The sequence below is a fragment of the Corvus hawaiiensis genome, chromosome 1 (assembly GCF_020740725.1).
Source record: "Corvus hawaiiensis isolate bCorHaw1 chromosome 1, bCorHaw1.pri.cur, whole genome shotgun sequence".
NCBI lineage: Eukaryota > Metazoa > Chordata > Aves > Passeriformes > Corvidae > Corvus > Corvus hawaiiensis.
Window position 1 is genome coordinate 81,400,186 of NC_063213.1, and position 12,056 is coordinate 81,412,241.

The window sequence follows — 12,056 nt, forward strand, 5'->3', positions numbered from 1 at the left end:
TCTTTTAGGAAGAAAAAAACCTAATATTTCTTGCTGAAGAAAAATTGCTGTATTAAGCAGCCATTGTAGAACTGAGAAATAAGTGTGACTGAATGTACTTGTATAAAAAATATGAATAGAAAACTCAGTAATTTACAAGTCTGTAGGTAAAAGATATTTGAAAGTTGCTTGACTGTAGTTGCTGTATATTTAAGCAGTCACCTGTGGCAAGGAAACAAAGATGCCTGTTGACACAAGGATTACTTCAGAAGGCTAAACACAAATCAGAGAAGTAGTCATAAAATTGACTTCTGCAAATAGTTATGTTGCCCTTGAGTATGAGGAATTGTATCCAGCCGTGTTTGTATGTAAACAGTATCACCCTAACAACACTGTGGTTGGTAGCAGTAACTTTCAAGGCCTAATCTATAAGCAGTAAACTCTGGTGGCTAGAGACCTCTTGTTTCTGTGGTAGTGCAATTTAATTTTCAAGCAATTTGTATGCATGCTAGAACTGAATTTTAAATACAGAAATAAGGTTTATAGTTGCCTGTTTTTTTAGGTCCTTACTCTATTTTCGAGAGTTGGCGTTCCTAGTGAAAAGGAATGCAACAAGTGCAAACAAAAGGTTGGGGGGAAGAGTGCAAAATGATGAATGTAGGAGCTTTCTCCATGGTTTAGGGCTTGTTCCTGAAAAACAGTACTTGATGCTTATATTGAATAGTACAATGTTTAGAGCTGGAAGAAAGCAACTTTGGAAACGGAGCATTGGCAGAGTGATAAAGGTAAGGAAAACTGAATTTTGAACTTGGTTTTGGCTGATAATTATATAATTTGAATAAAGGTGTGTATTGAGGGGGGAGGGCATAGAAAAATGTGTGTTCAAAAATAGGTATAAGTGGATGATGTTGGTTGCACAATTTGTTTTGAAAGGCAAATTTGCATTTGAGGTGTTTATGCATTTGGCTAGTGGTACTTGTATCTTGTCCAGATTGTTGCAATGGTCTGGTAATGGTCTAATTTCACAAATGCTATATTAGTACATTGAAGAGTTTGATGTTAGATCTGGCAACAAAACAAAGGTGGACTCTGCCACCAAGGAAAATAGAAATGTAACTTCACTTTTCCCATACTTCTAAGTTGGGAATAGAATTTTGAAGGCAATACTTAGCATTGAGAAACAACAATAGAAGTCATTAAGATATTTAGACTAATTTTAAAAGCTGGTTATTTAAGCATACTGTTCGTGAGTTAATGCAGTGTGATAACACACGTGCTGAGCTCTGATATTCGAGATTTAAGAGTTAGCTAAGGGGACTGCCCTAATTCTTTAGGGTTTGTATTTTTTTGGAAAGAGGAAATCAAAACATTGAAACTTGAAAATTGAAAACTCAGGGTGCTTGAAAATGTGTAAAATAGTTTGCAGTTTACTTTTGCAAGGAAATTCATCAGCAAGGATTTTGTAATATAAAACTTATTAGCAAGTTAAAGGAGTTACAAAGGAATTCCATGTTGGTTAAATAAATTTTGGATAAGACAGTAAATTAACAATAGAACCATTCTCACTTTTTGACTCTTTCACTATTGAACTTTCCAGTAAAGCCTTTCTCATCCATAAGACTTTGATTTCAGCATGTCCAAATTCAGTGATGCACAGTATTCTGACAACAAAATGCGTCGTTTGCTGGATAAAGAGCGTTCAGAACAAGTTTTATCTTGTGTACATATGACTTGCATACTAAATAACATTCTTGTTAATTCTATTCAGGGTGTCTGCACCAGCAGCTACAGTCTGTAACAGAGAAGCTGGCAATAGTCAATAGCTGGCTTCTGAGCCTGTTGTTTCAAAAAAAGAATCCCTGGAATCTCTGACTTGTGCTCTTTTAGTACCTTCTGCTTAAATATATATACTGTGTACCAGCTAGGAAGCTTCTTTTAAATTTTAATCGAATCTCCATTTATTTCTTCAGACTGATGGTGAGATGTTTATGGGTTTAGGTATATGTGAAGATAGATTTAGGAATCTCTCCCTTTTCTTCAGGAGATGATGTCTATTGAAATCAGTTGCCTGTGCCAAATTGTTAGTATTTAGGTATTAGGAATTTTAAGCTTTTATGTAAACATAAAACAAGCTGCTTGTTATAACTGAAATAACCACCAGAAAAGGACTTTTCAGTTAAGTAGTTCAGCTTTGGATCTTCATCTGTTGTGGAACTCTGTCATACGACCTTTCTTACCATCGTAACCAAGAGTGGTAAAAGAAACTAAAACTAAACCTGGCTGTTTTACCTGTGTTGTTCTTCACATGAAAAACTGAGCTGAAGCTGTACCATAAAAAACTTGGACAATCATTCCAGGTATTTAAGTGACACAGAGTTTATATCTTGTAAATACTGCTCCTTCTGAATCTTCCTACATCATGGGGCCATTAGGAAGAGGCTTTGATGTATGACCTTGATCAGAGTTGCTGCTGCTACTTTTCAGGATTTGCATGTCAGTGTTACTGCATGGAACAGCGATTTGTCTCTTACCTACATAAATGATAGCATGTGTGTTTCAACATCCTTCCATATTCAAACCTTACCCTTTCAGTGCTCTAATTTTGAATTACACAGAGCTGTCTATTCTTGGGTAATTTTTTTGTAGAGATGCTATTTAGACCTATGTACTTCTGTAGTGAATCCTGCAGGATATAAAATTACAAAATCTCTTAGGCCGTGACCACAATGCTGGTTGAAGTGAGATGTGAGGGTAGCTAAAGGGGAAAGGGAAGAATGAGAGGTAGAAAGCTCAGCATTTTCTTGTAATTAACTCTCTGAGTTTCCTAATTCCAAGTAAAGAATATCTTAAAAATTTATTCTTCTAGTAGCATGCAAATGGAAGCTCAGAACCTAGACTGGAAGACAGTTTCCAGTGTAGCTTCTTAGTGTTTTTAAATACGTAAGTTAGTGACTTGCTATTAAAAGCACTGAAGTTAGGTTTCTTCTACTTTTCTGTGTACAACCTAATCCTAAAAGTGAGGTAGAAGTCTTTTCTAATGACTGCAACAACTAATGTGTGAGTTTGTGATTGAGCAACACTTCATTTGGGGAGGAAGTTTGTAGAAATGGTAACTCATCAAAATATAGAAGCATGACAGCTTGAATTTCATTGAGTGTTCTAGGATTGCAGCAAGTATCAGGAAAAAAATGTATGGAACTTGCGTTAGTTATAGAGATATCCAACATATCAATGCAAATGCCTTTCAGTGTGACGTGATAAATACAAGTCAATGTCCTAATCTTGATAAAACTATAGCTTTACCATTTAGTTAATAGTTTCCTGTTTCTCTAGGTATGGTTCATTAAGTAATTTAAGTTAATTTTTTGATATCTTAATGAACACTCTTGTTACTGGACTTAGACATCAAATAATTCCCCAATGCTGTATGAACAGCTACGCACAATAGCTTGTATATTTGTTATAGGGTTTGAGACACAGCACTTAAAAAAATTTAAAAACTGGAAACAAACGTCAGGGCATGATTGCTCAGTTTGAGAAGAAGGTGCTCATGATTTCAGTCTACACAAACAGCAACTTGTAGAAGAAATGAAGGCTATGAACTTGTCAAGAGCATCTGCATAGGTGGAGCTGGTGACTAACAACCAGTGTAAGATGTAGTCTTGTATAGCAAAATATCTGGAGATCTATGTTGGAAACACTGGCAGAATACAAAAGTAGTCTCTCTGTAGTTTAGGTAAAACAAAAGGCTTCTTGCTGTAATAAATAGAAACTAATTGGTAGAGTATTGGTTGTATTTTTTCTTTTTTTTGTTAAAGATGCCCTATCAGTCTGTTCAAATTACTGGAACAGTAGTTTCGAGGACTCTAGTGTTATCAACTAGTGTGAATGAAGCTGATTCAGACAAGATGGTTGCTTTTTGCATGTCTAACTAGGAGGAAAAGTTCTGCTCATGTTTAAAAATATTTAGGAAAAGCCAATCCTGTCATGACACTTCACTCAGGAAACTGGAGACCATGTTAGGGTATGAGAGAGGTAAAATAGCATAAAGTACGTGTACTACTTAATCTGCTACTGTATTCTTCAGACACATCTGTGTAAAGAATAGGATTTGTATGTTTGTCTTTTATATGGAAAAATATTTCTAATGCATCCAGCGTTTATGAAGGCATGGTAGTAGTTACAAGTTTACCAAATATTTGAAAATTCCTTTAGAAAGTAGGAAAGATATTTACATAAGGGTATAAAGTATATTATGCAGGTCCTTTTGGCTCTGCAAAAGCTTGTGGATAAATCACTTATGCATACTTTATAAAGTTACTAGTTTTCTCCTAATCACTGGGGAAATAAGGATTGAATTTACCACCAATGAAACATTATTCTAAATTTCTTTTGAAAATGAAATGATATTGAATCGTGTAATCTGCAACCACAATAAAACCCGTAACTATTCCAGAAGGCTATTTTGTCTATAATGTAATGAGGTGTGTTACATATGGGAATTCAATTTAATTAGAAGAGTAGGCTTACTGCTTGAAGAATGGTATAATAGCTATAGTTAAGCACATTTGTAAACACTTGTGTACCTTGAGGCTTGTGGTTTGTTTTACTTCTCATTATATTAAAGAGATAATGTATAAAACCCTAGCTTCCTCCAGCAGTATCTGTCTTTATTAGAGAATGCTTACAATGTCTTCCATGAATAACAAAGATCAGTCAGAATCCTGACTTGACTTGATGGTCATACGTGACTAGACTGAAAAGCTGAGACAAAGGACTTAGGGAGTTGAAGATAACTTGCAGAATAATGAAGCTGTACATGCAAAATACATTTTTTTCCTACAAAACCTTTCAACAAATTAGCCTTCTGTACAACATTATTTATGATAGAAATGTTGTGATAAATCTGAAAAGAGAACACCAGAAACAAACTGTAAAATTATAACAAAGGCCACTTCTAAAATTTTTGAGTGCCATAAAAGCATAAATCACAAGTGTGGAAGAATGTAATAGCCTTTACTTTTTAAAATAAATTTCAAAGCTTTCTTTGTTTTTGTTTTCAAATTAGATAGTGAATTTTTCATTGTCCACTTTGTGTTTTATAACAGCAAAAGCTCAAGGAAGAGAGGGAGGCTAAACGTGCTCATCTGGATGGCAGGCATGATTACTTACTGGATATCATTGCCTCTTGTGTGAATCTGGACAAAACAGAAGTAGAAGATGCTATTCTTGACGGTAACCAGGTAATCTGATGAATTTGAGAGTGAAGCTCATAGTATACTTTGTAACTAATATTACCATTACAATTCTTGGTGAGATAGTTGTCAGACTTCATGTCTGAGATTACTCAAGTCTTCTCCTCGAAAAAATATTTTTCAGCATGTTTTAATTAAGTTGAATGAAAGTGTCCTTAATTCCAGGACCTATTGTAACAATATTGATTTTTAAAGTGATTAAAATTTCTCCTTTACAGTGGTTATAGATAATATGGTAAAACCTGTGACTGTATTTTATAGTGAAACCACAGTGTGAAGTCTTCCAGTCCTTGAGTATACGGCACATAGAGGTTCAAGAATCCACAGCAGGTCCCACAATGTTTTTTCTGTAAGGCTACCACCAGTGTTTGTGAGACTACATTGAGACCTAGTTTAGCAAATTAAAATAGGTAGAAACTACTTGACAAAATAGAATGGCTTATGTGATCTGACTGACAGCATGAGGGCTAATTTATATATTGAGATATTGAAAAATATCACTTTTTAAAAATATCACTTTTTTCCAGGTAGACAGAAATAGATCTTCTTTTACTTCCTGACGCTAAAGTAGACATGGCCATGTTTGGGTTTTTTTGGTTTGTTTTCTCTCATATTCTCTTTCCATCTGTGTGCCTTCAATTTATGCATTCCCATTTCCGTGCTTATATTGTTGAGAAACTGAAGAAAGACCAGTGGAAGACCAGTAAGAGAGAGAGGGACACAGGGCACGAGAAGTATGAGATGAGGGAGAAGGTTGAGTGGCAGTCAAATAGTAGCCTCCAGTTGCATGAAGAGTGGTTGCAAACGTGACAGAGCTGAACTACTCTGTGTTTGCAGATGAAAACTCCAAAGACAAAGCCACATCTTGCAGAATTGCCACCAATGGCCACCCTTCTTCATCAGAAGGGTAATGAAGTGTGGGAATATGTTACTTCAAGTCACTTGTGGAATTTCTGTCCTTGGGCTTTTTGAGACTCAGCCTAGGAAAAGCTCTAGATTATCTGAGCTGTTGTTGGTGATACAGAAGGCTGGCCTCAAGGCCTCCCAGAGGTCCCTTCCAACATTTCTGTGACTTTGGATGATAGCAAATGCACTGTGCAGAACAGTGCCACGCACATTAAAAAGCAGAATTTGTTTCAGCCTTTGTGCATTCTATCTCTAAATAGGTTTCCTGGCAAACTATACAGCCTGAGAATAGCTGTCAGATGAGGAAAATATTGGCAATGGCTGTACTTGGAAAGAAAAAAGTGTAAGAGTTGTTTTGACCTCATCTTGGAGGGCTCAGCCAAGGTTTTCTGGAATAGAAGTTTGTTATCTTGGTGTAACTGAGGCTTGTTATTGATGGAAGAGGGATAATTGTGGCTTTCTTCCTGCTACTGGTGATCTTTTAGCCTTTTATTCTGCACTGGGAAGCACAAATGGTACCAGCTAATGTTTCTGAAAATGAACTTGAAGGAGCCTTTTCTGCTACAGATAGCTATGTAGTTAGAGACTACATGAAAGAGTGACTCACATCTAGAAAAATAATGGGTTAGGCCAGACTTTCAAGTACTGAGACATGGATCAGCATACTAGCATAAAGCAACTCAGTTTCTTCCTCAGCCTGGATGGCCTATACAAGAGATTTGTGGACTGCACTACCAATACATACTTCAGTGATGTTTAATGGCAGCCTTGAACTGATGGAGAACTGTGAAATTGTCCTGATGCTTATAAATAAATAAATAAAAATAAATAAATAAATGTTTCCTCTCTTGGTATGATACGAATCAAATCAGTGATGTATCTTAATGATTAAATATCTTAATGTGTCAATGATCTTAACATGGTTTCAAACAGATAGAGCGCATTGACAGATTCCTGGCCCCTGGAGGTCTGCGTCATCTGATGTTCTACTATCAGGATGTGGAGGTAATGGATACAGGTAAAGCAACTTAAATTCTCCTGCAACATGTTATAGTTGTGCTAAGCAAATGTGCAAGGAAAAAGAAATAGTCCACTACATTTTCTGGTTTTTCTTTAATTTTTCTTTTTCAAGTAATAGGGCAGTATCTACAACTGCATGATAGAGCCATATAAAAGGACCTTAAGCCTGAACCATTATTTAGAAGGAATAGAAAAACAAGTAAATGCATAGAAATGAAAGGCTTTTGATGCAAGAATGGCAAAACTAGATGAAATATTTCTTACTGTGCCATGAAGAGACTGAATGCTGCATATTTTCTGTGGATAGTTCTGTGAGGTGCCTCCAGGATACTGGGAGATGAGATACTCAGAGATGCACAAATAGTGATTGAACTGTTTGTGCAGAAAACTTTTCTTTGAAAAATAATCAACGGATCTTAATTGTCTCTTTTATTTGAATCTGTAGAGTACTTTGGCCTTCCAGGAACAGGAATGAACTCTCATTTGACCAAGAAGAAGAAACTTAAAGTATTTGTGACGGAGGGAAAAGGAGTTGCTTTAACTGGTGTATGTGTTTTCTTCATTAGATCTAATTTTTCTAAACCCATCACAACTGAGAATATCTATCAGGTAAGTCAGTGACTGCTCATCTCTGTACAAAATCTTGTGTAAAATTCATTTTTACCATGGGGTATTTGCTCTCAGCATATAATTTGACAGCTCTTGACGTGGAGGAATGAATAAAAGGACACAGATGGATTAAATTAAACAGGACAAAAAGGGAGGGGAATGGAAAAACAGACATTATCTTGTGGCAGCAACTTGAAGTATATCATTGATATGAAAAAATGATGCTAAGGAAGAAAATTTAAGACGATCCATAATGACAATATGTCAAAATTAGTCAATACCTAAATACTAAGGTGTTAAATTTCAATAAAATCTAGAAAATTCATTAGTAAAACAAAAATTATTAAATACTTTACATTTATTATATACTTTTGTATATGTAAACTGTATATAACTAAGTTTTCACTGGCTAAAGACCCCTTGTATTGTGTCTCTCTTACAGGAAGTAAATTTTAGTATGATGGATATAGGTCGAGATGGCTTATTAAAAAGTGTTGAGCAGTTGACATCAGAAATCTTCATTCCAGCCTTGCAGACTATGGACCATGGCTGGATTGCACCTCAACAAGTTCCCAATATTAAGCAGGACTTCCTTCATGCCCTTGAAGCATTTGTTAGTGTCCTATCAGGAACTCAGCAAAGTCTGTTGGAAAAGGTAGTATGTTCACATGGCAAATAGAAAGTGAGCCAGCTGTAGAATGTCTCTATCTCTGAAGCCTTTGAATTAACTGCTGTTGTAGATTACTCGTAAACATTGCTTTTGTTAAACTGGAGAATAACCCATCACTTCTGTTTGCTGTCATCAGTACCTTGTTATACTTTATTCTGTGGTTTTAACAATTCTGTACGTGCTTCTGTTCTTGTTTATTCTGGGGCAGTTCTTTAGACTTATCAACTTCTTGACACTCCAATGGCTTTGGTCACTCTTAAATATTGAATTTTTCATGTTGACAGACTGTTGCTTTAACTATTTGTTTCTACTCAGCTTTTGTGAAAGAAAGGGCACAGCTGCCTGGCTGGTGAATCCTCCAGATTCTGGAGTTCAGTTCTGGCTCAAACCAGTTTAATTTAGTCTGAGCTGGGGATAGGAAGTGAGATACCCCACGTAGGGCAAACAGTTAGTCTATAGAGTTCCTAGATTATTTGTCATGAACATTCAGCATTTCTTTGGTTTTTTTTCACTTGTGTTTTAGGTCAGCCTGAAGAAATGTGAAACATATGACCTAAAAACTCTAAGAGGACCTTCTGATTACTTGATGGCTGCTAACAGCATAGATGCTCTTGAAAAAATAGAAGTCTGCATTAAAGAATGGACCAAACAAATTGAACAGGTGATCCATGGGACAAATATGAAATATGACATCTGCACCTTGGGAGATGAGTTTAATCCTGTTGGTGTTATATCTACCTTTCTATAAATTTAGATGAGTTCAATCTCTTTATTTTAAAGTACTGTTGGTATGTTTTTTGTGCTTTTGCTTCTCAATGCGAATATTATTGAGAGTTTTTTCTATCCACTAGTAAATATAGGATACATAGTTTGAGAAGATTAGTCCCCTGTCTTTGATAATCATCTCTTGTTAAAGTACAAAACAGTTAATGGTTCCCAGTGGATTTAAAGAAAACAAAAAGAGCACAGTGAGTGAACACTATTCTCAGTACACATTTGTACTTTGAAACATGCTTTGCAGAAAATTCTGCATATTTGCAGAAAATGTAACTGTCTGTAACAGTGCTCACGGAACAGAAGGAACAGTATCTCTTCTTTAACTTCGAAATAAAAGGACCAAGCAATCACATGAGGTGGAGGCTAAGTTAGGTAATTTATCAGGAGAGGTTAATACCAGGTGTTAAATGTAGAATTAATCCATGCTATCTCTGCAGATATTAACACCACTCACTAATATTACTGTATGATGAAAGGTTCTTGCAGAAAACGACCAGTTGAGAAAAGAAGCAGATGACCTTGGACCACGAGTAGAGCTTGACTACTGGAAAAATAAATTGTCAAAATTCTACTCTCTTATGGAGCAGCTGAAGAGCCCAGATGTGAAGGCAGTGCTGGGAGTACTCACTGCTGCCAAATCCAAACTGCTGAAGGTTTTTATTTTAAATTATGACGGATACAAAGAATAGAAATGCTCTTTATATCCAAGCTCATTTTGATAATGGATGTAACAGTGCTGGTGGGGAAAACATTGAAAAATTTTTGGCTTTTGTTTTCTTTTTCCTTCTCTATTCCTTAGCTTGAGTAGATAAAGTTTTAATCTAGTTCAATTTATTGAAAAAGACTGGGAATCCCCTCAGTCTAAAGGCTAACAATGTACTGCATCCACACGGCTCAAGAGGAATAAATACTTAAAAATATTTGAAAAGTTGATTATTAAATCAGAATATTGAATTAATGAACTGGATATTTAATGACAAAAAAACCCAATCCCCCCATGTTTTAGGCCTCCTCTTTATGTTGTTACAGTGCCTGTCAAAATTGTTTGTGGGATCATAACTTCTTACATTGGCATAACAAATTTAAAGTCCCATCACCAACAGAAAAATAATTAAATTTAACAAAAAATCTTGTCTCATCTAAATGAGATGTGGAAAAAATACATAGTTATATATCCATCATTCATATATTTTAGAGCAGCTTGACTGGACACTACCACTGGCTGTTGAGCTGAGTGGTCTAAACTAACTGTACGTTCACAGTCAAGTTACTGAAACAACACAAGGACCTCATCTTGGGTGAACACATACAATTACGAAGTAACAGATCTGTGCTTTCAAATGTGTTTAGAAGCTAATGACCAACCAGAATGATTTCAAAACATTTTTTTCTGAAATGCATGGTTTTATTTGTTTTTTCAACCTTCTGCTCTTAGAAGTGGCGAGCATTGGATATTCGCATCACAGACGCAGCAAATGAAGCTAAAGATAATGTGAAGTATCTATATTCTCTGGAAAAACATTATGATCCATTATACAATAATGATCCCGTAAGCAAAACTTTCATATTCTTAACATAAATGTCTTGAGACAAGCAACATGAATATATTCTCTAGGATTGGTTTGGAAATGAAATAGAGAAAAATTTACATATGCAACTCCAGTTTGAGATTTTGTGCAGTTGTGGTAAAAGTGGCTTAATGGGAATCTGGCTACAGAATAAAGTACTTGTTATTTTCATACCATGGTATCTGTAAAGCTTTTGATATGATGAAGAAACTGGATTCTATGCTATGGGAGTAAGTAAATTCCTTATAATAAAAAAAAAAAGGAAAAAAGGAAGAAAAAAGAAGTAAACCTAGTGCTATGCTAAAGACAAAATTTGATCTTTTGTCTTTTTGTTGGTGGCCAGGTCATGGTTAGACTAACATTTATAGGGCAATTTTCAGCTTCTTGGGTTGGGAAAGGATAAATAGGATTATGTAAATATTAAGACATAATTATAAATCACCTGCTCATACCGTAGTATGAGAATGCATAGGATGATACAAGCATAACAAGTAATAAACAAAACCAGCCACCCCAAAGTACAGGATTGGATGAAAGTGTCTCCTTCTCCCATTATCTGCTAAAATAGGTGGCAAATCATTGCTTTTATTAAAACTGGTTTTGCAACTGACTGTATGTGTCTTGCTAGTCAAAGAAATATGACTAGTAGCCACGAAGACTCAAAACTTTGACCCATCCTAGCTTCCTCTCTCTCCCCTGAAATTTTTCCTAAAACCAAATTGCTTCCAAACAGTGCTCTGGGCAACCATGTTTGTTTGCGTTTACTGGGTGATATTAGAACAGTGTGTTCTTTCAGTGTTTCCAGTCTGCTATTTGAGTTCCTCTATTGAAAGGTTGGCATGATATCCATAAAAACAGAGTAAAAGTGACTATGCTTGCTACTGGCACTGTGCAGAGTCTGTTGAACTGGCCTGCTTTGTGCTTCCAATAAGGGTTTTCACCAACAAGAAAGTGGTCTCCGCTTTGGATGTCTAGTTTTGCAATGGTGTAGCACTTGGGATGAAAGCCATAGAGGCCTGGAGTGTACAGCCTTTCCCTTATTGATATTTACCTGTACAGTTTTGAGAATGAGTTTGTCAACAGAGTAAAACTGTTATTGCTTTGGAAATTTGGATGTGACGAAGAGCTGTCTGCAAAATCTTTGCCTGATCTGGATTGAAGGACTACTATGCTTTTGAAATTATACTTTTCTTAAAAGTATTTAGTAAAAGGCATTTCTCTTGTACACAAAACTTACTGAAGACCATGGGGGTGCAGAGAATTAAAATGGCG

General features: G+C 35.8%; 1 protein-coding gene across 4 annotated transcripts in view; it reads left to right on the plus strand.

Moving 5' to 3' along the window:
• The window catches only part of DNAH5 (dynein axonemal heavy chain 5), a 132,855-nt gene that overhangs the window by 17,970 nt on the left and 102,829 nt on the right, over positions 1 to 12,056 (plus strand). For 3 of the 4 annotated variants that reach the window (XM_048311734.1, XM_048311750.1, XM_048311741.1), the window contains exons 1-8: positions 653 to 764; positions 5,088 to 5,222; positions 7,074 to 7,158; positions 7,606 to 7,769; positions 8,212 to 8,424; positions 8,963 to 9,100; positions 9,693 to 9,869; positions 10,652 to 10,765. In XM_048311734.1, the coding sequence (XP_048167691.1) occupies positions 687 to 764; positions 5,088 to 5,222; positions 7,074 to 7,158; positions 7,606 to 7,769; positions 8,212 to 8,424; positions 8,963 to 9,100; positions 9,693 to 9,869; positions 10,652 to 10,765 (1,104 nt within the window). In that variant the 5' untranslated portion in view covers positions 653 to 686. Of the gene's footprint in view, positions 1 to 652; positions 765 to 5,087; positions 5,223 to 7,073; positions 7,159 to 7,605; positions 7,770 to 8,211; positions 8,425 to 8,962; positions 9,101 to 9,692; positions 9,870 to 10,651; positions 10,766 to 12,056 lie in introns of those variants that run through there. The other variant, XM_048311758.1, reaches the window with a different exon arrangement.